We start from the raw sequence: 25,812 nt of genomic DNA, 5'->3' as shown, positions 1-25,812 counted from the left end.
CAGATCATTCAAAGTAGAAATAAAAAAGTTATGTGCCAAATTTTAAATTTGTTCCCAGTTCCCAAAAAATCTAATTTCATTGCCACAATCCTTGCATTTATGAGTTTTCCTTCACTAAGAAATACTGTACATTGCAAAGAAGGAATGATAGCCTGTGCATATATTAGCTATATTGAGTCTGAACTCAAAAGTACAACAGTAAGGCAGACAACAGATAACAGATGTTTTTGTAATAAATAGCTGCTTATTTTTAGGAGCTTCAGAAATCTGTTCTTGCACCAAGTTGGTAGCCAGCTGTTGTGCAGTGGAGCTGTCTGTAGCTACTGTAAACGTGATTTATTACTGCTGGGACAGTCAGTGAAAACAAACAAGGCTATTTATTAGCGTGAGATGTCTTTGTTATAGGCATGTTTGGCACAACCATTTTCATAAAGTTTCTGTCCCACATGGATCCTCCCCAGCAGGAGAACACAGAGCATCTACTCATTTGCATATTGTTGCCATAGAATTAGAAGCTGGGCTGTACCAATGTGGAAAAGTTGGAGGGGAGGGGGGGGGACTTAATAATCGTATTGATACGGAACACTTCCACCAAAACTTTTGTTTGGATATAAGATTATATACGCAAGTGTATTAAAATATGAAATCACTGTGTTGCACTGATCAGTTAGGATTTGAGTGAGGTGACTCAAGTATGGATAGAAACGTGCAGCGCGGTGGAGCAGTCTGGATTTGAACCATGCCGCCCCTGGGCCTGAGTGGGACAGATTGAGCCCGGAGGAGGGAGCGTGTGGGTCCCGGTCGCGCCTCCAACTCGCCGAGAAACAGCGCAGACTTTAGACACATCACAGAAAAACTGCTGCCATTTCTGAAATCGTGTGAAGACACCCCTGGTAAGGTTTTGAGATTCTCTCCAAAATGCACCACACATTCACACATGTTTGGGAATGTGGTGATTATCTATATTCATAGCCTAATTGACAACAACAACAACAACAATAGAGGCCAGTGAAACATGTTTTGATTTTGTAAGTAAAAAGTTTTATACTATGTTGATGGTCTTTTCAACAACTTTTATTTTTAAGCATATATACAATATATTAATAATACAATACAATATACAATATAGGCTACATTAAGAGAAGGCAAACCCGAGAAAGGGGGACACATCCATGACATGACGTATTTGTTTCTCTGTAAATAATCCATACAAATCAATACAGTGGGCATCCCTAAATTATTTGACTAAACAGCCTACTTCAGTATTTAGCCCACTGTTGCTGGATCTAAGTATTATTACAAATGCATAATTTGTTAGAAATAAAAATTACATTCTTTAAGATTAAATCAAAAATAATATTAAAAATTCAAGGACTTCAACATCTACTTACTGTAATTCAGCTTCTTTTTCAGCTGTCAACTGATCATATGTAAATGATTGTTGTAAGTTATGTCAACATAAGGGATTGTTTCCTTTGTATGACAATAAGCAATGTTGCTTTTGTAAAGAATATCAAAATACACACAAATATATAGACATCTAGTAATAAGAAATATACAAGTATTGAGACACATGCACACAAGTATGCATTCAAGTCCAGTTTTAGTTACTTGACAGAAGGTATCTCAAAGTTGATTCAGCAAAAGAAAATGCAGATGTACATGCAGTAGTTTGTTTAATAAAAAAAAAAATTACACTGATTGTACTCGTGCATTTTCTCGCCAAATCACATTTTAGTTATACCCTCCATCAAGGGTCTGAATAAATGTGGAGATTACATTGTATCGTACTCGGCTGGAATAAAGTGAAGTACCCCAAATTGTATAGTCATATCTACAGTATAACCAAGGGACTATGGTACACTGAAGTGGGAAAAGGCACCTTAACTTTAGATACTTACACATTGCTCAGTGTAGTGCACCAAACAGATAGGACACAAAGACCGGATACATTTTTGCCATAGCTGTGTAATTCTTTGCAGGGCAGACACATTAATAGTACGAAATATGTTAATCACACATGCTGTTCATGGGTTTTTCAATATATTTTGTTTGGGGCTGTTTGATATCTGTGGAAAAATGTCAGTACTCTTTTGTTGCTTCTGGGAAGTGACCAAATTAATAAATAAAGCTTTGTCCTTTTGCCCTCTTTTACTGGTGGAGAATACAATATCACACACCAAACAATCAAATTGTTGATGCATTAAACCCATAACATAACATTTATAATTTTCTGCCATATTAATGAAACAAGCCTTGACTTATAATATATTATTTATTAAAATGTTCAGCTCTACTGTGATAATTTTTTCCCTTGGATTTGTATAGGCGGGGAATGCAATCACCATTACGTTTAATTGAATAAATAAACTGGTCAAGCAGTCTTAATGCAATAAAGAGCACCACAACTATTTCTCTAGCTCAGTGAGTTCACAACTTAAAACTGCAGACTTGCAAAACTGATAAACTGCTGGCCCAGTCACACTGCAAGTTAAAGTTTACACATAAAAACTACTTTCAGTAAAATTGAGAGAGAGCTGTTTTCTGTGTCCTGTTTTCTCATGGAATAAACCCATTTGCAGGGGTGGGGGGGATCATTGTATCATTAACCTTCTTTTATTCAACCAGTATTTAAATAAACCCAAACTTTTTATTATTCAAAGAATATTGTATAGCAAAAATGTAGCCATTGTCTACATGCTTAACCTAGATGCTTCAGACATTTATTGTAAGTATGTCAGTGTCCAGACCAATCAAAAAAATCTATGGTTTTAAAGTCTTTTGTTATGCCATATGCCACTCTCATTCCTTTCATTCCTTTCTGTTTTTTTCAGTGTATGGGCTTTTACATGGCTGATAAGCTTATCATTTGAACACGGCTCCTGTGTTTTAGATCTCCAAAGATATAGTGTGTGTACTCAAAGTCAGATACATACCTGCTATCATATTCCTAGCCGTGCCATGATGGATTCCTTTTTTAATGTTCCCTCAAAGATGAAAAAAAAGTACTCTTCTATGGAGTGCAGTTAATTCTTTCAATCAGCAAATAATAATCATATCCAGTCACTGTTTGATCCTGTTCATTGGCTTCCAACTCTATTAAAGTTGAAAAGAAAGATCACATTTTCACTACCCCCAATCAAATAAAGCTCTGCTGTAATGACTTTTGGCTTTTTGATGAATGTAATCTTTAGAGAGTGTGTAGTTGATGTACTATATGGCAGCCCATTTACCCAGAGATGTGTTTATGATTTATATGGGAAAAATTGCATTTTGTCTTGTAAAATAAAAACTTTAGTAATACACCCTTCTTTGTAGATAAACTGTGAATAATATATTTTAGGGACTGGTGGAACTTTTCTGATTGATAATTGTGTTCTTCAAATACATGATTTATTTTTGCACGACTGTCCTTGATTTCACAACAATTATTGTATGTAGTGTATAGTAGGTGCCGTTTCATTTTATAAGTACTTGTACTTGTTCTTAAGCTGATATAATATGTTACCGCCTTCCTACATGTGTCTGCCAGGTTTTGATGGTGGAGCACTTCACTGCTGCAAACCAATAAGTCAGCTAAGACAACTGTGATGATAACAGTTGAGCAGTAAGATTTATCAGTTGAAGGCTCTGTGAAAGAAAATGTGCTGCTACATAATGAATACCCAATTGTTTCTTTTTGCACTCTCCCCCTCCTTCCCCCGTCCTGCCTACCTGTTCAGTACTTTAAATCCCCAATCATTAAATCTTCATTAAAGCCCACGCAATGAGAGAGCAACTGTTATGAAGTTTTATAATTCCATCTTCAATACTGGTATGAGGTTTACTTAAATCATGTATGTATAATTGTATGTTTTTTACCTGATACTAACTAGAAACATCTGATATTCCATAGTCCACCCCTGCGCATATGACTATTGGGCTTTCATTTAAACTCTTCATTAAAGCATTTCATAAAAAGAGTGTACACTAAAGTAAGGTAACATTAATAACACTGACAGCTGCAAAGAAACCTGCAAGGGTAGCTTTCTTCATCATAATCAGTTATTATCTTATCTCACAAGTCAATAGGATAGGTTACATGTTAGGTTTCCTTTTATCTAGTAGCCTAACTGAACTATTGCCATTCAATGAGCAGATTGTGGTGATTTTAACAACATTGGACTGAACCAGAATGTTTCCCACCTTGTCTAAGAGGCAGCTGCTGAGCATGGGCCAGTAGAGTAATCTGGTAATGCATAGCTATTTTCAACAATAGTTGGATCAATGTGTTAAGTGTTTTTTGTTTCCTCTGTCATTTCAGAGTACCAGCTCTTGCCCAAGCTGGGCTGAAGCAGATGCTGACATTGAGGAGAGGAATGGAGTTCCAGTCTTACGGCCACCAGATTACACGAGAGATCTCACGCTTGGAAGGCATGACCATTTCAGAGAAGAAAGTCCCTCCTAAGAAGAACTCGGAGAGCTTTGGTTTCCCAGACCACATCTATGTCCACGCAGCCGCTGTTTTCCAGAGTTTTCATGTCGAGAAACCCATCGATCGAAGGCTAGTGAGCTACGGTAACAAGACCGGACTCCCTGTGTTGGAATCCAAAGATGAAAAAACTCAGCATTGTGCCTATGAGTTGGCATTCAATGCGCTGAAATGTAAGTAATTGGATTTTTCATGTATGGGCAGCTTTCAATAAGATATGCTCAGCAGCAGGGACCATGAAGTATTTAAAGTGCTGATTTGAATGAAGTTCTCCAATACGACAGAGTGGAAGAGTACAGCAGCCTAGATTTAGATTCCTAGATTAGAACCACGAACACCTCAAGCTGTCAATCAAATTGCGCCAGTAAAATTGCTCAAAATAGTTCTGGCCAATCTGGGATGGATATGCTTAAAGGTAAAGCTTAACTAGCTTAACTGACTGTCTTAGTTGCAGCAGGCAGGTTATTAGTTGATTGTCTTTAGATCAGTTTCTTGGAGTGGCACAATTTTAATGTTTTGACTAGGGACCAAAAAACAGGCTAGTCAGAACATTGTAATGTACAGCTTTATATTTCCAGGTTTTATTTATTAACAATTTGTTGCCTTTATATGATGCTGCTTCTGAAATCATTAATTTCAGTACAATCACAATAAGAAATTAATAAAAGTAAGACAAAAATTGAAAGTGTAGAACTTCCAGACCTACAGGAAAAAATGCAGTAATTCTGATAACTGTAAAGAAGGAATTTGCCTTTATATATAGACCTATTAATCTTAGTGTTTACAAATCTAGGTTTGAGACTTGTTTTCTTAGTGTGGTTAAAAAGTGTCAAGAAGAATCTCTAACTGAATACCCAGCCCGTTTCCTCAGTGGAGGTGTTGTGTTACTGTTTTCTTTCACATTTACTTTGACTTCCCTTTTGACGTCGCAGTGTTTGGTTTGCGTGTAGGTGAAAAACACGATCGGCAGCTTAAGCCTGTCCACTTCCTTAATCAGCTGTTGTAGTACAAAATCAATACCTACATCTGTTCACCAAATACATCCCTCCGCAGAGTGCTGCAGACAGAAAAGACCATCGTTGAGCCACAGCTGTAAATTAGAATGCTTAACCACAAAACCCATTACAAAATATAAATGTAAAATAAAAGTTTTTTATCGATTATCCGATTGTTCTCATTTGTTCCACTTTAATCTATACATAGAAAAAAACAATATACCCTTAGCTAAAATCCATCACACAGTTGAGCAATAGAAACAGACAGTTAATATGAATTTAATGATTGTCCGGAATTGTTGGTGATATTTACTGCGATTGCCCTGTTTCTCCAGCTTTTGCAGAGAGCAGTCTAGACTAGGTCTACTTATTATGTCTGCCTGGCTTGCCACTGTGTTTTCTCAGGTGAATATGAATCTCTAAACCAGTTGCACTGTTTAGTTCATTGGCCAGGGGGTATATTAACAAGTGAAAGCATACCTCAAAAAAGCAACGATGGCTGTGCTATTACACTATTAGATTTCAGCCGATGATGACCGTTGGCATTTGCTTTCTTGATCTCGGGATACTGTTTTTATGCTGCATTTGAGAAAACGGTGAGGATGATTATAGTTGCATGTCACGTCACATTTTCCTCCTTGTGTTTTTATAACAGCTGTTACACACAAAATGGTGTTTATATGTTGCATAATGGTTTAAGACTACTCTGAAGGTTTTACTTCTATTTTATTTAAGTACTTAATATACTTGCATCTCTTTTCTGGTTACTGTTCATCGTGATTTGAATAATTTGGTTATTTTTTATCCTGTTTCTCCCCTCACCAAGGAGTGATATCCTTCATGCACTACCCTTTTTATTGAGGCACTTACATTTGTAAATAGGTAAATAGTTAATTGCAGGAAACCAAACAACACAAACATATGGAAAATGAATTGAGTTCAGTCAATTTCAGAGGCATTGGAAGTAGCATTTTGAAACACAAAAACATTTGACAATCACATCAGTGGTGCTCCCAGTGACAATGGCTGACATAGTGTAACGTTCACATGACATCAGTAATGGTTTATGACGTTGAAAACATTCTCCCACATGATACCACACCTAGCACAGCCCTCTCAGAGGTCTTGAATTCACCTTTACCCATAGATTGACCATCCAGCTCAGCTACCTGGAAAAATGGGCTTTAATTTCTTTAAGAAAAGTACGTATTTATTGTCCCAGTAACACAAAGCATTATTATGCTTTTAGGTTTTACTAAATTAGTTTACACCAGTGGATACTATTTACAATTTAAACAATTAACATAATGGAAAAATATATATATAACTATATATATATATATGTATAAATAATCGGAGGCATGTTTTGTGTAAGGGTTTTGGAGCTGTGAACAGGTAGACTCATCCATCAGAAAGCATAACCCAGATATGGGGTTATTTTTAACAGAAAGGTAATATTAGTTAGCAGCTGACCTTTAAAGAATGCCTGCATAATGATTTCACTGAAATTCAAAGAAAAGGATGATGATTTTGAATCAAATGTTGAAAAGACTTTGCTTTGAAGCTTAAAGACACACATTTGACTTTAGAACTATCCATTGGACTACTCTTTCAGCATACAGTAGGCAACGATTCGTTAGTGTCTTATTTATGTGGCAATGCCATTGAATCAATGGATTTAAATTACCTGCATTTCCACCTTGGAACGATACCTTATCACTGCAAGCCAGATCCTTGGATCCTTGGATGGTGTCCATCAGTATCACAAAGATCCGAAATGCCACCTCACACCTTCTGAAGACAATGGTCTCGAAGTCTACTATCCATATGAAAAATCACTGTATACAATTCTGAAAAGCAGTTATGATCACATGCCTCTTCCATTTACAATCATTGTCTTTCTAAGACTAGTTTCTTTTAAAAATTCACAAATGTACTTTGTAATTACACACATTATTGTAAATACTTGCCTGAAGAATACTTGTCCCAGATAAAAACTGCCATGTTTTAAATTGATTTACTAGAAAAAGAAAAAGAAAGAAGCTGATGGTTTTTAATTTGTACTTTTTCATATTTGGAGGTTTGTGTTTTTATAAACTACGTTCAAGGTGTTAAGCAGTGTGGGTATTCAGACCATTAGCATGAGATACAAAAGACATGCAATAAGCTACACTGTACCTTCTTTTGTAATGTGTGTATTCTTACTCTAAGTATGCCAATAAATTTAGCAGACAGGAATAATGCTGGCTTTCAGAAAGACTGAGAAGTATGTCGCTCCTCCATTTGGGCATTGAAGTTGCTATATCCATGTACCAAATAGCTTTCACAACACACATCTTTGCTTGATACTAACCATTTGCTATAATAATTCATTTAATAGTATTTGCAGGACTCAGAAATGATTACTACTGTACAACATAGGTGCTGTAAATATAATAAAAGCCACCCAGGTAATTCAACCACTACTCCCTATTTTATGATCACCCCCAGTGTGGAATGAAAAGATTTGCTGATTAAATCACTCAGTGTTTTTTCTTTCCATTATGCCAGCAGCATAATATTGGAAAAATTGGAGAAAAGATTCCACAGAAGCTCATTCTCTCCACATATAATGCTTATTTCCCTCATTAACATACAAATCAATTTATAACTTTTTTCAGATGCATTTTTCTGGATTTTTTTGTTGTTATTCTGTCTCTCACTGTTAAAATACACCTACCATTAAAATTATAGACTGATCATTTATTTGTCAGTGGGCAAACGTACAAAATCAGCAGGGGATCAAATACGTTTTCCCTCACTGTACTTTTAACCTCTGAGGGTCTGGCTAAATATACACTCACCTAAAGGATTATTAGGAACACCTGTTCAATTTCTCATTAATGCAGTTATCTAACCAACCAATCACATGGCAGTTGCTTCAATGCATTTAGGGGTGTGGTCCTGGTCAAGACAATCTCCTGAACTCCAAACTGAATGTCTGAATGGGAAAGAAAGGTGATTTAAGCAATTCTGAGCGTGGCATGGTTGTTGGTGCCAGACGGGCCGGTCTGAGTATTTCACAATCTGCTCAGTTACTGGGATTTTCACGCACAACCATTTTTAGGGTTTACAAAGAATGGTGTGAAAAGGGAAAAACATCCAGTATGCGGCAGTGCTGTGGGCGAAAATGCCTTGTTGATGCTAGAGGTCAGAGGAGAATGGGCCGACTGATTCAAGCTGATAGAAGAGCAACTTTGACTGAAATAACCACTCGTTACAACCGAGGTATGCAGCAAAGCATTTGTGAAGAGGTGAGTGGGGGCCGTCCCTGTAGCTCCCGGAGACAAAGGCATATGCATTGAGCCTTCACGATATAGCCCCCCATTGTAGTCTATGGAACAACTACTGCAGGTCCCCACTAGTGGCATAAAAACACTGCTTTATCCTATGCTTTCCCAGCCCCCCAGAAGCTGGCATTCACTTGTTTAAGCCTTACATCTCGCAGCTTCCAGGTGTCGCACACGGCATGCTTTAGCCCACAAGCTCCGCACCCACAGAAGCCGATATTCACTTGCTTTAGCCTTATTCTCTCAGTTCCATGTGTAACAGCGCTGCATTTGTCACCTTTCATTTGATCCCATGGATAGGCAAATGGATAGGCTACATTTTAAATGTGATGTTTTGAAGGAGCCTTTATTTATACGTTTGTGTATTTATTTATGTATGTATATGTAGTGTAGAGGGCAGGTTCATGCGCTCTGTATGGAAACTAGGTGCCAACTCCAGAAGCCACGATACGCCTGCATCAGCCTTATTTCTCGTAGCTCCCAGGGGCTGCACACTGCATGTTTTAACCCTCCGGCTACGTGCCACTAGAAGCCCATATTGCTTTAGCCTTACTGGTCTTAGTTTTGTCTCCTACAGCCTTCATTTCTCGCATTTTATGTGTTCCTATCAAGGGGAAAAATTGACAGGATACGACTATAGTCCCCCATGTAGTAATTTAAATGGTTGCCCATATTTTGGACCGTTTCACAAAGAATGAACACCTCAGAAAGTTATTTTTGAAATAATTATAGGAATGCATAATTAAAACATTAAAATCAGCCAATAATTACATTCGTGAATAACATTAAGTAGTGCTCCTCCACTGTTTAACCCTTTACACCGTAGTAGAGGTTCTCTCTCTCTCTCAATGTCTCGATGTAACCATAAACGTCTATATATCTATATCACTATGTATGAATCTATTTCACCTCACCCAATTATATTATGTATGTATTAATTTAATGTTATTGATTTTAGGCTAGCAATATTGGAATATCTGCACGTGTCTGCATCTCTCGCTCTCTGACTATAAACAGGGTGTGATGTCATATATCTCTGACAGATATGGCCCAATTAAAACGCGAGGCTGTTCTGTGGTTCCGACCCAAAAACCAGGCCACTGTCCTCACGCACATGGACAAGCAACTTGTTGTAATGGAAACAAAGCCTGATGCTTCAATCAGTGCAGAAAATTCGGCTTGCATAATTATAGTATTATTGATATACTCTTGAAAGACACAACAGGGCATCGATGGTAGAAATTGGATGGAAAACAGGGAGACGTGCAGAGGGGAGGGGGGGAGGGCAGAGGCCGTTACTAGCCACTGCTGATTCGCCTAACAATTCAGGTGTTTGAGTCTCTGCACGGCCCTGTTATTTCGTGGTCTTATAAATATATACACATATAGGCTACATAAAGGCACCTTCAAAACGCAACATGTTAACAATCTAGACTATCCATTTGCCTCTCCATGGGATCAAATGAAAGGCAACACAGCGCTGCATTTTACACATGGAACTGAGAGAATAAGGCTAAAGCAAGTGAATATCGGCTTCTGTGGGTGCTGAGCTGGTGGGCTAAAGCATGCCGTGTGCGGAACCTGGAAGCTGCAAGATGTAAGGCTGAAGCAACTGAATGCCAGCTTCTGGGGGGCCGGGAAAGCATAGGATAAAGCAGTGTTTTTATGCCACTAGTGGGGACCTGCATAGACTACAATGGGGGGCTATATCGTGAAGGCTCAATGCATATGCCTTTGTCTCCGGGAGCTACAGGGACGGCCCCCACGATTGCATAAAATTATCTTCTACTAGGCACTTCGATGCATGTAGAATCTCGAGGATCGGGTGACAATCCAATAAACTGTCCATGAAGGAGTTTATGAGTATAGATGCACTGTGGCAGATTGACATGCATATTTCTAAATCAAAAATACCTGAGCTGTATAATATGGAAAAATGTAAATTTATTGTGTGTGGGGTTGGGGGGGTTGGGGGGGTTGAACGTTCAATCTCTTAAATAATAAATAGCATGATGTCTGTTACCTGTTCCCAGTAAAGTACCTAGAACTCTATCTAGAACTGATCCCTTCAATTAAAAGTCTCTGAGATTTGAATGATCTGGTCTGGGCAACTTCCATTAACAACAGCGTCTGGAATATGAAACTTTATTCTTCTCGCCATTACAAATAATACAGATACAAATAGGAGTCAAACCAATAATATTTTGGAGGAGTATGCATTGCAGAACCATGATTTTGTTGTTTTTACAGTTAATCAGTGACCTTGGGTCCAGCTACTCCTTGGTTACTATGATGAAAATTGTATCTGAAAAATAATTCCTGGCATCACATCGTGACATGTATAGAAAATTCACAAAGCTTTTGGTGAAGATTGAATTTTACACACTGCTAACAGTACCACAGGTGTTTAATATACTGAAGGCTGAATAACATTTTACTGTGGACGAGAAGATAGAAATATGAATCCATAAGAATGCAAATCCCAGCAATGACTTACACTGTGAATAAAGAACGGTTAGATAGATTCTTATAGGAGCTACTTTATACATTTAGTGAAATATATATTTTTATTTTATCCAAGGTTCATGCAGTGCACTGTACTTTATTGAATTGTCTTTTAAGGTAATTTTATTCTATTATTTTAGTCATAAAGTGTAAAGAAGATTGCTGTGGTCTTACTTAAGTGGAAATTACAGGAGCACAGTAGAATGGTGTGTGTTGATTTGTATTGTATTGAGAGGGTTCAGAGGTGTAGATATATCCACCTTTACTTATTCCTAACTCTCATGGAAACATTACAAGAACACAAGCAGAGCTTGGTGTTTATTTTTGTAATTTTCCTTTTTTTCCCCCAATGCACCATACATGTGATTACATCTTCTCCACTTGCCCCCCTGTGTACTGTTTCTATTTAAATTGTTCAGAAATTAAAATGATGCATGCATTGTCTTTAAGGTGCATGAATTTAAATGGAAAAGGCATCAACCTTTAGAGCAGTATTTTTAACGCCTCAATAGATTTAAGTTAATATTATAATTCTGCTGAAGATTTATGTTTCAGGTATTTAAATAAAATGTATTGATAATTCACACTCCTTACTGCTTGCAATTTTGTGGTGAATATTATAGCATGCTAAATAGATTGATAGCCTTGCATGGTAACTGTACTTATTTAGCCCATTTTTTTTTTTTTTTTAAATGCTTACATTTTCTTACCTTAGAATATGTATCTATCAGATGTTTGAATAAGGTTAAATAAAATAAGCTAGTTTAAATTAACTGTGCATAGCCTTACCAATTACATAGATGAGTAAGTATGTATACAGGTATTTACTTTACATAACTCACTAGCTTCAAATAGAAAAACATACTTTTACATACATTTTCTTCTGAGGAATTGTGTTTGTAATATGAACTAACATTGGCAATATTAAAACTGTGGATGCATTTTCTCTTAAGTAATAATGGTTAAAATTTGGTTTTGTAATCTATAAACTTTTATTTAAACTTTAGTTAATGTATAATTGCAATTGTTTGACTTGTCCAAAAACAGTACGTTTTCTATTAACTTTGAGGCTACTCAATCATCACAAAATCTCTGTACCATTTATCCAAACCCTCAAAGAGAGACATCAGGAATGCATTGTGCATTGTGTATGTCTAAACATTGTGGTCTGTATTTCTATGAGCAACACTAACCCTAACCCATACCCATACACAGTTAGGTCCATACATATTTGAACAGTGACACAATTGTCATAATTTTGTCTCTGTACGCCACCACAATGGATTTGAAATGAAACTTAAAGATGTGCTTTAAGTGTAGACTTTCATCTTTAATTTGAGGGTAGTTACATCTAAATTGGCTGAACGGTGTAGGAATTACACCCATTTTTATATGTGGTCCCCCCAATTTTAGGGGCTCAAAAGTATTTGGACAAACTAACATAATCATTAATTAAATTGTGAGTTTCAATACTTGGTTGCAAATCCTTTGCAGTGAATGTAAAGTATTGAAACTCACAATTTAATTCATGATTATGTTAGTTTGTTCAAGGACTTATAATGCTTTCACAGTGCAGTGCAAAGGTAATTTGTTTCCACAGCAAAATTCCTCTTAATTATCCTCAAGGAATTTTATAATACATTATGCAAATAAATAGCAGAAGAAACAATGCCAGTAATAAATAGCAGGACAAGGAGGTAAAGCAGGAGGCAGTAGTATTACTATTCACTACTATATACTATTCAAAAAAATAATATTTTCCCTTTATTTTTCATGTAAAATTTAGATATTTTAGTGGACCCGATCTCAGAAAGCTAGAACTGGAACAGAACAAAGTGTGCTGTCCTTCACATTTTGCAATTAAATAGATTTTTGCCAAATTCTATTGCTAATTGTTTTCACTTTTGCAGATCAAGACTTACTGGAAGATATAATGATTGACAGCTGCCTTTACCTATCTCAGTCCATGGTAAGTATGGAATTCATAGATGTAGTGTACCCATTGTCATTTTTCAAGTTTGAGTTTTTAATAGTTCCATGTCTTAGTATTCTTTATGTATCTGTGTTGACTTTTTATCACTTGCCATGAACTGAGTTCTCTCAGCAGAATTACCTACACTCTCAAGATATCCAGTCAAGAAGTGTAGATAGTGTTTGTATCACATCCAACCTTTTTGCCAGTTCATAAAGTATTATAGTGGAACACAAACTCACTGGTTTCTATGCAGCTTCCACTCACTCATCTGTGTAATTTTGTTTATAAGTTTATATGCAAACATAGTTGTAATTCAAACAGCTGCTGAAAATATCACCAACTGGGCCATGTCATTAAACATCTTTCTTGAAGGCTGAGAGAATTGTAGGTTTTCATGTTAACATCCATTTGATTTTAAATGTTAAATTATGGATTGGATTGAATACTTGTATTTTTTGTGTGTGCATTCTTTTAACCCTTGCTTGGAAGAATAGGATCAACTTTTCAATACATCTAGGACAAACCTAACTCAAATGCAGGCAAGTCGGATACTGCAGCTGCCGTGCAGACACAGAGAGTCCTTAGCAATATAATATGAAGAAAATGTATAATATGATATAAAACTAATAAAAATAATTTAGTTTTATAAGTAATACAAGTAGTGAGAGGAGTGGAAGGATGATCTTTGAGGCTGCTCTCTTGATGAGCTTTAATTGTGAGTTTGGGGGAATTTTTCACTCAAAGTTCCAGCTGGTTAAAAAAATATGAGCCCGCTCTCACAGATGTGCTTGAAGAAGTGCGGTTTCAACAATGCTCCAGGAGCACGGCCGGATGGGGTTTCATTCACTCCATTTTGTACTCCACTTGCAGAGCTGTCAATTCACACTCCTTCCAAAACATGGATACAGTATCAAAATACTGTATTTATGTGGAAAGTATTTTACTTGCACCTGGATGAATGACAGCTACTTGTTTTGGCAGCATGGTGCATTGATCGTAAATTAAAAAAAGATGAAATGACAACACTCACTAGAGTCCCATAGACAGATGGAAATTAAAGTTTCATATGCGAAGATGTTACTATAAGTTAAAGTCTACAGTGCATAACAAAATATATTTCGTTCTTCACACAACCAAAGCTCCCTTAAGATTTTACATTTGCTTTATGTTTTTAATTTAGATGCATCCTGTAGAGTTTAGCGATATTAAAATGTGGAGAGAGACTGCTGTGATGCTGCTGTGTATCCAGTGTTGTACAGGCTCTCAACGGTGTGTGAGCGTTTGTTACACGGACACTTTGGCATTACTTATTTGGTCAAATCTCTGCTCACCTGAAGAAATCCCTATTGTTCATTTGTAAGGGAGTCTCTGGTCTGTGCACATCCATTTTTAAATTTCATTTTTGGCCTGGAAATTTAAGGACAAAGACCTGGACACGAAAACACACAGAAAAAGCCAGGTCTATGCCTCTACCCCTGTTAGACAAAGCTCTTTTGCTTTATCATGGAATTCATGAGCCAGGGTGTAAACAATTGGTCATCTATATGCAGCACAGGGAGCTGAATTAATTGTACATTTTGCGATGATAAATGACTAATGGCACTCTACTTAGTCTGACTGTTTACCCAGGGACATATGAAAAAGCAATGTGAACAACTATAATGACTTACTGCACACAGATGGCCCCCAGTGCAAACATTTGCACACAGAAGTAAATAGCGTCCTGTTAATTTCATAACGGCTTCTCCATGGACTAATACACATGCTAGCACATATTTTCATCCAAGAGTACACTTGTGGAAATGCGGTCTTCTTAGTGTTTCACAAATATATGTGTATATTTTTAACATTAATGTTGGCATTCCTGTGCTTCTGACTGTAATGTTGTGAAATTAGTTGTCAGTATTGACTACCTGCACATGGTCTATTCATGAGATGGGACTGAAGGTTCGTCAAGCTCTGTATGGGGATCTGAAATGTACATTTAAGAGCTAGGTGCAATGTTCTCAATTATTATAATCCCACTTATTTAAAGTAGTAATGCGCAGTTATTAACATGATCATGTATTTAATATACCAATATAACTTTAATGGTTCAATCGTTGGAGCAGGCCAGGAGCTGGAACAGCAGAATCTCTGCTCTCTTAATCTACATCATGTAACACTGAGAAACTGACCTAACAAAACAGCACTAATGTTTAATTGATCAGCTTTACAATAGGAATTTGTCTCACATTTGTATCACCCGTATTCCCCCTTGTACCCAATGACAAGAGCAAATTAATATAAGATAGCCTAGCCTTTGTGGTCCCCGTGGTGACCCACAGTTAGCAAAATTGACCTTTGTGACATACATTACACTTCATTACACATAATTTACCCGTGTACCTCTAAATTAGTGGATATGAACTTACTGAATAAATATCTAGGGAAAATTGTATTTTGTTCAGACACAGAATGTAGGTGTAGCTGAGCTAAATTATTTGACACAAAAGGTCAGAGGGAATGAAAAATACACATAAATGGTATATTCTATCGCTCCAGCCTAATACATAGAATATTTTAATTATTAAAACAATTCAAGTTACAGTGCTTTAGCAAGAATAATATAACACCACACCCTCCAGCAAACCAGACAGTAGAAATAATTAAGTGTATTTCTTAAAGAATCAACATCCTTTAAATGTAAAATAAGTCCAGGTTTTTGCATACGTTTGTAAGTGCTCATATCTGTTCTGTTTGTTTCCTTTCGGGCCTCTGTAGGTTCCATAAAAAGAGCAGGTGTCATTCTGCTGATGCCACCATATTATTAGTTTGTGTGTTCCCAGTAGAACTGTTCTTGATTAAACATTACTAAGATATTATAAAATACATCCTTATCATTGAAAGAGTCTCTCTATGAATAAGTTAGCCTTGCCCGTGTATCAAAGACAGCTGCCTGGAATAGAGAGAACAATGTTTAAGATGTTCCTTACTGAGAAATAGTTACAGAAAGCCACAGTTGTGATTATCAGGCACAGGGAAATGTTTTTAAATCACTTCATATGTCTAGCAAAGCCAGTATAAAGCAGTGCTCTGTCGATAATGAATTGGCTTATGTTGTTGGATGACAGGCCATTATTTTCCTTCCTCCTTTTCTTCCTGAGAGCATAACAATAAAGTTAGACACAATTAACTATTCTTTAAAATTCATTTTACTCCTTTACTGCACTGGCAGCCATAAAGTTCAACCTTGACAAGCTCTTTGTGTGGAATAAGGGCAGTAAGTCTTGCAGCAGCACAACAAAACTGCATATTACAATATTAATTTCTATATATAAAAAAAAAAGGAAATTAAGAAATTGCAGGCTGATGCTGAGATGTATGGTGCCAGACACAGCCGAGCATAGGAATCAAAATAATCAGGGGCAGATGGATCATCCTGTTTTTGATGAATGGAACTATTTTCTGTGAGGCAAGCAACATTCAGACAATTTCAGAGGATAAGCATGAGACCTTTCTGAAAAAATAATGTATAACCCCAAAGGATTATTAGGGCTTATTGAAGCATTTCAATTTAGTGTACGAGACCAAGGGAGATGCCAAGCAAATACGTTTACAGTGGGATTTTAGTCAGGCTGAACAGCAAACATTCATCACATGGAAGGCCTCGGGAACTGTCCTCAATAAAGGAGGGAGAAAATGAAAGTCATTATCTGCTGCATCATACATGTAAGAAAAACCCTAAGATTACGAGTGCTTAAGAATCCGTATCTCATTTTGGACTGGTGCTCATATCAGTGAAAGTGTCTAAATTAGCAGCTCGATGACTAAGCCAATTACAGATTCCATGACCCAGCCCAGGTTATGTCCGTACCAAGAACGTCATTTAATAACCTACTCTAGTCTGTACAAATACCGATAGAAAGTGTGTAGAATCAGTTGAATGAGTTGAATGTTGATGTACAGAATAGATTGAAATTCTGTTAGCCTAGCCTATGTGCATTTTTTTATATAGGTTATTTAGGCGTATTATCTTATTGTAATGGAATTTAGTTGAGTTGGTCAAATCGCCTTTTAACATAGCGCATTCCTTAGTTTAAGATAACCAACTCGAAAGTAAGTCTCTTTCTTCTATTGGTTTTCACTCATTTAGCCCGTATTTGTTTGGTTTCTAACTGTTTTTGTTTAACAATTGTGGTGCTTATCATGCTTTGCTGTTGTTTATATTTGTTTAAATTAACTTATCAAAGAGTTATGATGTATGGAATATTAACTTACAGACTCAGGAAAAGGTCTATTCACATCAGTTATCAGTTGAAGATTGTGTTGGCCGTGACATAATATATTGTGTTTTATTTTCTGAAAATGTTTGATTTAAATAACAGATTTTTCTTAGGGAAACACCTTGTGATCATACAGAGCTCTATGGAGTCTGACTCTGCACATTGTTTATACCAGAGATATCCAGTCATGCAGAATGATTTGCTCTAAAAATAAATGAAATTAACTTACCTTCTTAGTCGTGTTGTGTTTTACATTGATTGTTCTGATGACCATTCACTGTCTTACATGAAGATTTTTGTTCTGGTATGAAATGGTTTTGCTGTATTGCTGTTTCTGAAAGTTAGCTTTTTGGGAAAATGTCAACTAAACATGACTGATGTTTTGAAACCGTACACATCGTAGATAACATTTTCAGATGTGTGTTTTGTATTTTCTTGAATTTCATGGCATATGGCAATGACCCTTCAGTTTGGATTAGTTTAATCCAAATTGATTATTAAATACCATTGCATTAAAGGAGCAGTCAGTTATACCCACAAAGGTTTATAGTACAATATGGAAGGTAATTAGTAGTACATATTCCTGTATATGAGGTGGTACAGGTAAGTTTCTTGAGCACAATTTTGAGCATTGAAGATGACTTGGTTATAAAAAATGTATATAAAAGTATAATGAAAATGTGTATAAATTGTTTTCCAAACAAATGTTTGTTTTCAATATCATAGGTTGTCCTGTAATCTTTTCGAATAAGGCTTGGTCAACCATCGTCCTTCCCAATGCTTTTTATAGCCAGTTGAGCCCCACTATTTTGTTAATTGTTTGACTAACACTGTTTAAATGTTCACCCGTTTAAACCTGTGTATGGTCACCTGGGATAAGGCTTAATTTTGTCCAGTTGCGCAAATAATGACTTAGTTAACTGTGAGATCATATGTAATAAGAACCAGGACACCCAGCATCCCTTGGGGACCGGAGATTCAATGCCTGGTTCATTGCTTTCAACAGGATTTGGTCTCCGACATCATAACCCTGTCTGGTATTGTCCCTGAAGACACTGCCTGGTACTCTGACCATTGGAACCAGCTGTTCCAAAGCTAGAAATATAATTACAGAAACTTATTATGACAAGACGCAATTAATAACTTCCTGGAAATGTAAGGAAAAGTGTGATTTCCACAATGCTGTTCCATTCCATTACTTTTGGAGCTGAGAGACAGCAATCTGTTGTGGTTAGACCATCTGTTAATAATGTGATCTTTGTCTTTCAGCATGCAGACCCATTGAACACACAACTTGCAATTAATAGATTCCTCCTGAGTGTAATTAAGAAACCATGTCAAATCAAATTTTATTAAAAGGCACATTGAACAGAAATGCGCAAATGTCCTCTGTGGTGTTGCTGTAGAGATCTGTTAATCTATTGGCATATCATGTACATAAGGGATATATCATAAGTGCACATTAAGTGTGTGTGCGCTAAAACCCTGCACACACACAATCACCAAAGTCGTACTGGTCTAGTACTACACATTTGCATAGGGATATATGAAATATTGGAAAACTCTTTTATTCTTGTCTTACTACTAGAAAGATGAGTGTGTATGTGTGACATATGAGTTTGTGATGTAATCCAGTAGGAATACAGGGGAAATTATGCAGTGAAGTTATATTTCACCGTATGCATGAAGACATGAACCATCACTGATTGTCAGGAAAGATAAAAAATACATATTGGGGAAAAAAAGTGTTTGATTCTTCTAAATAATTTCATTTGATGATTACACAGATAAAGTAATATTATGCAAAGGCTACAGTGACATCATATTGGTTACGCTGCAGTAGGTCAGGTCACTTAACGTGCTCAAAAGCACCGTAGTTGAATGACAGGACCATTTTTGAGATGCTAACAATGACTACAATCGGCTTGAACACATCTGACAGTTTAACTGAGACAGACAGCCATAGTAACACTAAAGCTTTAGTTAAAAGGCGTAAAGGAACATATTTATTCCCTATGGAGGACAGAAAATCTGTGTAGAAAGATATGAAGATCTATAATTGTCTGTTAAGAAATATGCTTCTAAACGATGGAGATAAATACAGAGATGCTACCCTTTTTCCAAATGCGGCCAAGCCTGTGGAGTAATTGAGCATTATTAATGTAAGGTATGTGCTTAATTTGCCATGCCTCTGTGTTTTCCAGCCTGATGAGCTCACAAGCCTGGTGGTCGTCATGCTGTATGATTTTCAAGATCGCAAATTCTTGCCGAGAAGCTGCCCCGACAGGGATGATGAGATTGAGGAAGTGAGGGAAGTGGAAAAGTGCCTTTTCAGGTCTGTTTATCGCCTAGTCCTCCTCTACTCTTAGGTTGAAGCCCTGGTGTGCAGGTGTTGCCACGAGATTGAACCCTGGATGACCGACCTGAACCAGAGAGAAGTGCATTGTATGGTTTCGTGGATCAGGGGGATCTCTGTGCCATGGGAAGACATGCAGACCCCACAGGGTTTCACTTTGTTTGCTTTCCTCAACTCTATAATGTCAAATCAGGCCATGTATAATAATATGTGCTAACATATAAAGTCGTCTGTGAGACGGTTTAATTTTATATTCTCAGAGGTATCGTTACACTGTTGTTCAATTGTGTTCCAACAAAAACGCTTCCCTATGTGTTCAATTAATTTACTTGCCTTTGCTTCAATTACATAACTGATATAGTAGGAAGGTAAGACTATTACAGAACAGGAAGTAGCCTATAGCAACAATAAGTAGCTTGTATTTTAAAATTCATTTTTATTTCCACATCTGGATAAGTAATAAATAACCAAAGGCAGAGAAGGTAATCCTAAAACATATAGTCCAATACAAAAGTGTTTGCAGGTGACTTTGAAGAGGTCAGATTTAATTATTTGTGTCTGTGGGGGTGGATGTGTTGAATATATGAAGTGACACTATAGACGAACTCATTCTGTGTGCTGTGGATGTGCACTTTTTACACCGCTTTCAGTAATGGGCTGTTACATGCTTTGAAGGTGCTGCATTTTGTACGTTATGCTCCTTGCATTTTGCTTTCATCTGTGATTTCATTTCCATACAGATATAAAACTAAACTTGCTGCTTCCCTGGCCCGCTGTCGAATCAAACACGACCTTCTCACCATTGACTTCATGTTACCCGAATCTGTGAGGAAAAAGCAAGAGCGAGCCAGCTCTCTGCCACTGTACGGCTGGGTGAACACACTGAAAGCCAGGTAATTTATTTTCATTTGTCACCAACTCATAATGATGTGACGTTCAGCGAGGGTTTGTTTATGAGGTCAGATCCTGCTGTTCAGTAATTGCACTTTGTATACTCCCTGAGATGAAATTGTTCAGTACTTGGCCTGCAATTTTTGAAAATAATCACATTCAGTTGTATAAGAATTATGATTATTTCACAAGGCTGCACACATGTACATGTAGATAATAAAATAATAACAAGAAAATGAATAGGGCTACTCTGTAAATCAACCATGTGGATGATGCCCGCCCTTACAAGGACATTTACATGAACACTTCAGGTCTCACCCTCAGTCTGACTCGTTAAGTCTTGAGCAACTGTATATATACAAATATTGGGATTGGTGTGTTAAAACAATCAAATACTTTCTGCACAGAAAACCAGGAAGGCATCATAAAAGGCTCAATGGGTCAAGGAGGTGTAATTTTACTAAAGTTGTTCAATTGGTGAAAATAAATTGCAGTATCTACTGAAATAATCAGGATTCAAAGTTATCAATGACCTTTAGATGCATTTTCAGATGCATTCTCTGGCTTTGTGTATGTGTGTGTGTGTGTGTGTCTATGTGTATATACGAGTGTGTGTTTTCACAGGGGGGTTCTGAAAGGCAAAAGTGATGTGGGAAATGGCCTGCTGTGAATTAGTTTAAACAGAGAAAAGAGCGCCGTCTTAGGCCCGTCAGGAACAGCATGTTTTACTGCACTGCTGACATTTTAGTCCATTTCTAAGCCTTAACAACAAAATGTTTTTTTGAGTCTCGGCCAGCATGGTTCACCTCTCAGGTGACTGTTGCACTTTATGTGCTTTGCAAGGGGCAAACACAACCACCAAGGCAAAGTACTATAAAAAAAAAAAAAAAACCTGAAGCTTTTATATGCCTTAAAGATTTTAAAGCCAATTCCTACTTGAGATAGAAAACTATAACTTGAAATGTGATAACAATTCTTACGTTAGAAAACCAGCTTCTTTATATACTATTACTATCTTTATATAGCTCTCTTCATCAGACTGCTTGTGTACTATGAGAGTATCTGGAAGTAAAGATGTTGTGAAAACCTAGAAAGGAATAATGGCTTTTTTTATGTCCCCAAATTTACAGAGCCCCTTGACAGAGTGGTTTACATTGAATGATTTTGTTCAATAAAAGCAAAGAACACTTTTGTCATGAATACAGATAATGAAAAACAGCTATACAAAATACAAGAAAATACAGGAGATCCAAACTAAGTATTAAAACTTCTAGAATTATACTAATAAAATGATCACATACTTTTGCAAGTATCTCATGTTTTTTTTTTTAAGGTAAAACTTAAGTTGCAGTACCGTTAACTATTTGTTGAACCTACTATCTTCTCTATTTTATTTTATATTTACATACAGTATTACAAAACAGATGTTTGTTTCTTAGTTTTCACTGGAACATTTAATTTTAATTTTAAGCAATTCCTCTTAGCATCCTTAAGCAATGTTTTTTCTTTTTAAATTGTGGAAGGCTACAGAAAACAATTTTCTATAATCTAGGGGGGAGAAAAGATTTAACTCGTGTGATTTATATTACTAGCCTTGAAGATGTGGTCAGCTCCTTGGAGAGAGAGGGATTTTCAAAGGTAAAATCAATCACTGAACTTGAGGGATTAACTTTCTGTCAGGACCCTCACTGTCAGGATTTGTTGGTTTTTCCACCACACCTCAAAGCTGACCTTTACAGGACAAAGCTCTTAACCGACTACAAGCTTGTTATTCAGGTGAGTACTGCCTTGACTTGCTGCTTTTGATTTACACTGACTATAAACAAAAAGGGTTAGCAGCTGCCTTACAGTTTGCATGGGAATCTTAGAAAGTTCAGCTGCTTTTCTGCATATTTCACAAGTTCCACTTTTAAAACAGAATGGCTTTTATAAGTGCATTAGAATACTACACATGTATTGGCTTGGTTATGTTTTATGATTTTATTTTATTTTTTAATCTTTAGGTAACTCTTAAAAGCCTGACCACAAGCATGTGTTGAAATTGTTTCACTGAGGAATAAACAGTGTCTTAACAGCCCATAAAAAACTTTCAGTTGGCTTTAAAACTCCTGAAGCCAGTGCTCGGGGGACATTTTATTGCAATGGCTTAGACAACCTTGGATAACTTTAATGGTATATTCTCTTCAGCACATGTGCTGCTGTGCTGTGAAGTGTCTTTTCAGGCTTCAATTAAAACTGCTTCTTGGCCCATCTGCAGCTTGTGAAGGTTAACATAACCTGCGTTTGCCCCGTATATGAATATCTGACACCTACACAGTGTAAGCCTTTCTATTCTCTGTTTGAACAAAAGCCAAAGTTGTTAAAGGACATCTAATTGGTCATGTCCTTCACATCCCCACAGCCTTACATGGCCTCATAGTGAATCTCTTCTATTAGTTAAATGTTCTGTCTACCTTTAAAGTTAAAAGGTTGTTGTATCAGATTTGACATCATAAAGTAGTTGATGGAATAGTCTCAGCACTGTACCATGATGGTGTTTACCATACATCTGCTGTCTCAAAGCTGTAATTAGGGACAGCTTTATGTGATCAGTATAAAATCAAGTCAGCTGCTGCAAGAATAAATAATATTTTACATCAGCTTATTTTCTTAGACATTTGAAATGAAGCAGCAAATTGAATAAAATTACAGATTACAATAAGTGTCATATTATTTTATTTAATGCCTGAACTTTCCCCATCAAAATTATGTTAAATAATTGAGCTCATCAGTAATTTGTGGATCAGTTAGCTAATTCTAGGTGTAGGATGAGCATCCCAGAGCAGAAAGGACTCTTTTATACCGAAAGTATTTGTAAGCACTCAATGCAATTAATTGAATCTGCAATTACCAAAGCAAAAACATATTATTTGATATGACACTCGGGTACATTCAGGTATATGTAGAGAACAAAAGAGATATGCTGCCTTTATCAATCCAGTAACAGTAATATGGAAAAATGGTACTGCATCACTTGACTAGTATTACCGGGAAATAACTTGTCAGTATCTCACATCAAGTGCAGCCTGGGAATAGAGTGACTGTGTGTTCTGGTTATGATTTCGACAAATATTTATAAGTGGAAAAATTCAAACAAGCTTATTAATTTATGTTCCTGTTAGAGTAAATTAAATGAACAGCTCACTAAGCCATTCTCTCTTTGGGAATATCCAGGACAAGTCTCGGAGTCTGGCTACTCACTCAGCGAAGGCCTTGTTGAACCCAGACCAAGATGTCATAATTGCGAACGCGGCGTCCGGCTTCACCATCGCCCACATGGCGGCTCTGACCAGCCAGAGCGCGGGTCGGGTGCTCGTGTGTGGGGTGAAGTCGCCAGCACTCAGAGAGGAGCTGCAGGACATCCTCTCACACATGGAGTGCAGGAGTATGTGGCTAATTATCATTGATTCGCCCAGTGTGGCTCAGATTCATCTTCATTCAAATGTAGAACGCTTGCTCACTGTCAACAGACTCCTCGAAAAGCCAATAAAGGGTGGAACGTAAGGAAGTACTGATTTTTAATTATGGCCCATTCTTTAAAGATAGTGTGGTTATCTGGTTTGTTGTATGCTTACATTATTGAGTGTTTATACTTTATACATAACTGTTTAAAGTAAAGCATTCAATACAGGCCAGAACGATGTATCACTGAGTTCTAGGTTCCACGCCAGTGTCAGTTCTGATATAGGCTTCACAATGAGTATGCCGTAGTTTTGTCTTGAAGTAAACCTCACTAGGAAATCCTTTTTTATGGTAAATGAGATATAAAATACATGGGAAGAAAAAACGTTTCAGTTAAATATGAGGATATACTTCATGTTTCCTCTTCTGTCTGTTCACTGGTTAATGTCTGATCCTGGTTTTCACGGCACGGCTCAGCGGGTGACATTGTAATCAACACAAATCTGCGAATGCCTGCATTATGCTGTTTTGTATGTCTTTCTATTTTATGGACAGATGTAAAACTTCTTCCCGAGAATTTTGCAGACATTGAACCTACAGACGTGCGACTCCAGAAGGCCAAAGTCATCCTGCTACTGCCTCCATGTTCAGCCTCGGGTGTCAGTAATCCAGTCGACTTCATCCTTAATGAAAGTGGAGGTATGACATTTGGTGGGCATCATTACCAAAGCTATTCATTCTGAGCACTATTCATCAATTATTTTGAAGCACAATGGCAGGGCTGCATTGACAGGTTGTGATTAATTTGTGCAGACGCTGGTCTTCTCCGGGACCTTTCGCAAGGATCAATATCGGAAGAGAGGTTGAACGCCCTGGTCAAGCAGCAACTGCAAGACGTCTTGCTGGCTGTGAAATGTAAGTTTGGGGTGTGAGGACAGTGTCCTTTGCATTCGTAGGTTCACAAATTAAGGGAAGTTAATAAAACAAAAAATACAACCAAAATATATGGTCAGTGCATACTGTAATGTCAAGGGTTCTATGTTACATTATGTGTATTTTCTTTTTTTTTGCCTTTTTTATTTTCTTATTTCTACAAAATGAGGTACACTGTACAGGCTGAATTAACTTTCAGGGGGAAAAGATCCGTATATATTTGTATTGGATATGTACAAAAAGCAATCTCGACACATTGACATGGCACTCTGTATTCTATGAATAATATAGTATAGTAATTTAAATAAAAGATGAGACTTTCAATGCATCTTGATCCAATACCAATTTCACAACTATGTTCAGCTTAAAGGAGAGCAACGGCACTGATCTGTAATGCAACTTGGGTAAACAAGAAGATTAATCCAGTCAGTCCTTTCTCACATTTAATTTTACACATATTTAAAGGAAAAAAACAAACCATTGTTTTATAGTTGCTCAGCATGCTGTGAAATTCAGCAAATTCATGTTGTCTTGAAATCTTTATTGTACCATGTCCTCCCCCCCAAAAAAGCTGCTTTACTTTTTTGCAACCTCCAATAAAGTATTAGTTTGGGAAATACTTTCGAAATAAACAATGTTCATTAAAATGTA

General features: G+C 36.9%; 1 protein-coding gene across 2 annotated transcripts in view; it reads left to right on the top strand.

Moving 5' to 3' along the window:
- Window positions 1-674: 674 nt before the first annotated feature.
- Window positions 675-25,812, top strand: part of LOC136766735 (putative methyltransferase NSUN7) — a 49,298-nt gene continuing 24,160 nt past the window's right edge. The window contains exons 1-9 of one of the 2 annotated variants that reach the window (XM_066720501.1): window positions 675-893; window positions 4,304-4,644; window positions 13,211-13,269; window positions 19,745-19,875; window positions 20,637-20,789; window positions 22,380-22,563; window positions 24,001-24,211; window positions 24,784-24,939; window positions 25,042-25,143. In XM_066720501.1, coding sequence (XP_066576598.1) covers window positions 4,338-4,644; window positions 13,211-13,269; window positions 19,745-19,875; window positions 20,637-20,789; window positions 22,380-22,563; window positions 24,001-24,211; window positions 24,784-24,939; window positions 25,042-25,143 — 1,303 coding nt within the window. In that variant the 5' untranslated portion in view covers window positions 675-893; window positions 4,304-4,337. The remainder of the gene's footprint in view (window positions 894-4,303; window positions 4,645-13,210; window positions 13,270-19,744; window positions 19,876-20,636; window positions 20,790-22,379; window positions 22,564-24,000; window positions 24,212-24,783; window positions 24,940-25,041; window positions 25,144-25,812) is intronic. The other variant, XM_066720502.1, reaches the window with a different exon arrangement.

This window comes from Amia ocellicauda, chromosome 13, assembly GCF_036373705.1.
Source record: "Amia ocellicauda isolate fAmiCal2 chromosome 13, fAmiCal2.hap1, whole genome shotgun sequence".
Lineage (NCBI taxonomy): Eukaryota > Metazoa > Chordata > Actinopteri > Amiiformes > Amiidae > Amia > Amia ocellicauda.
The sequence above is the reverse complement of the archived record's forward strand: the minus strand, read 5'-3'. Positions and strand labels throughout refer to the sequence as shown.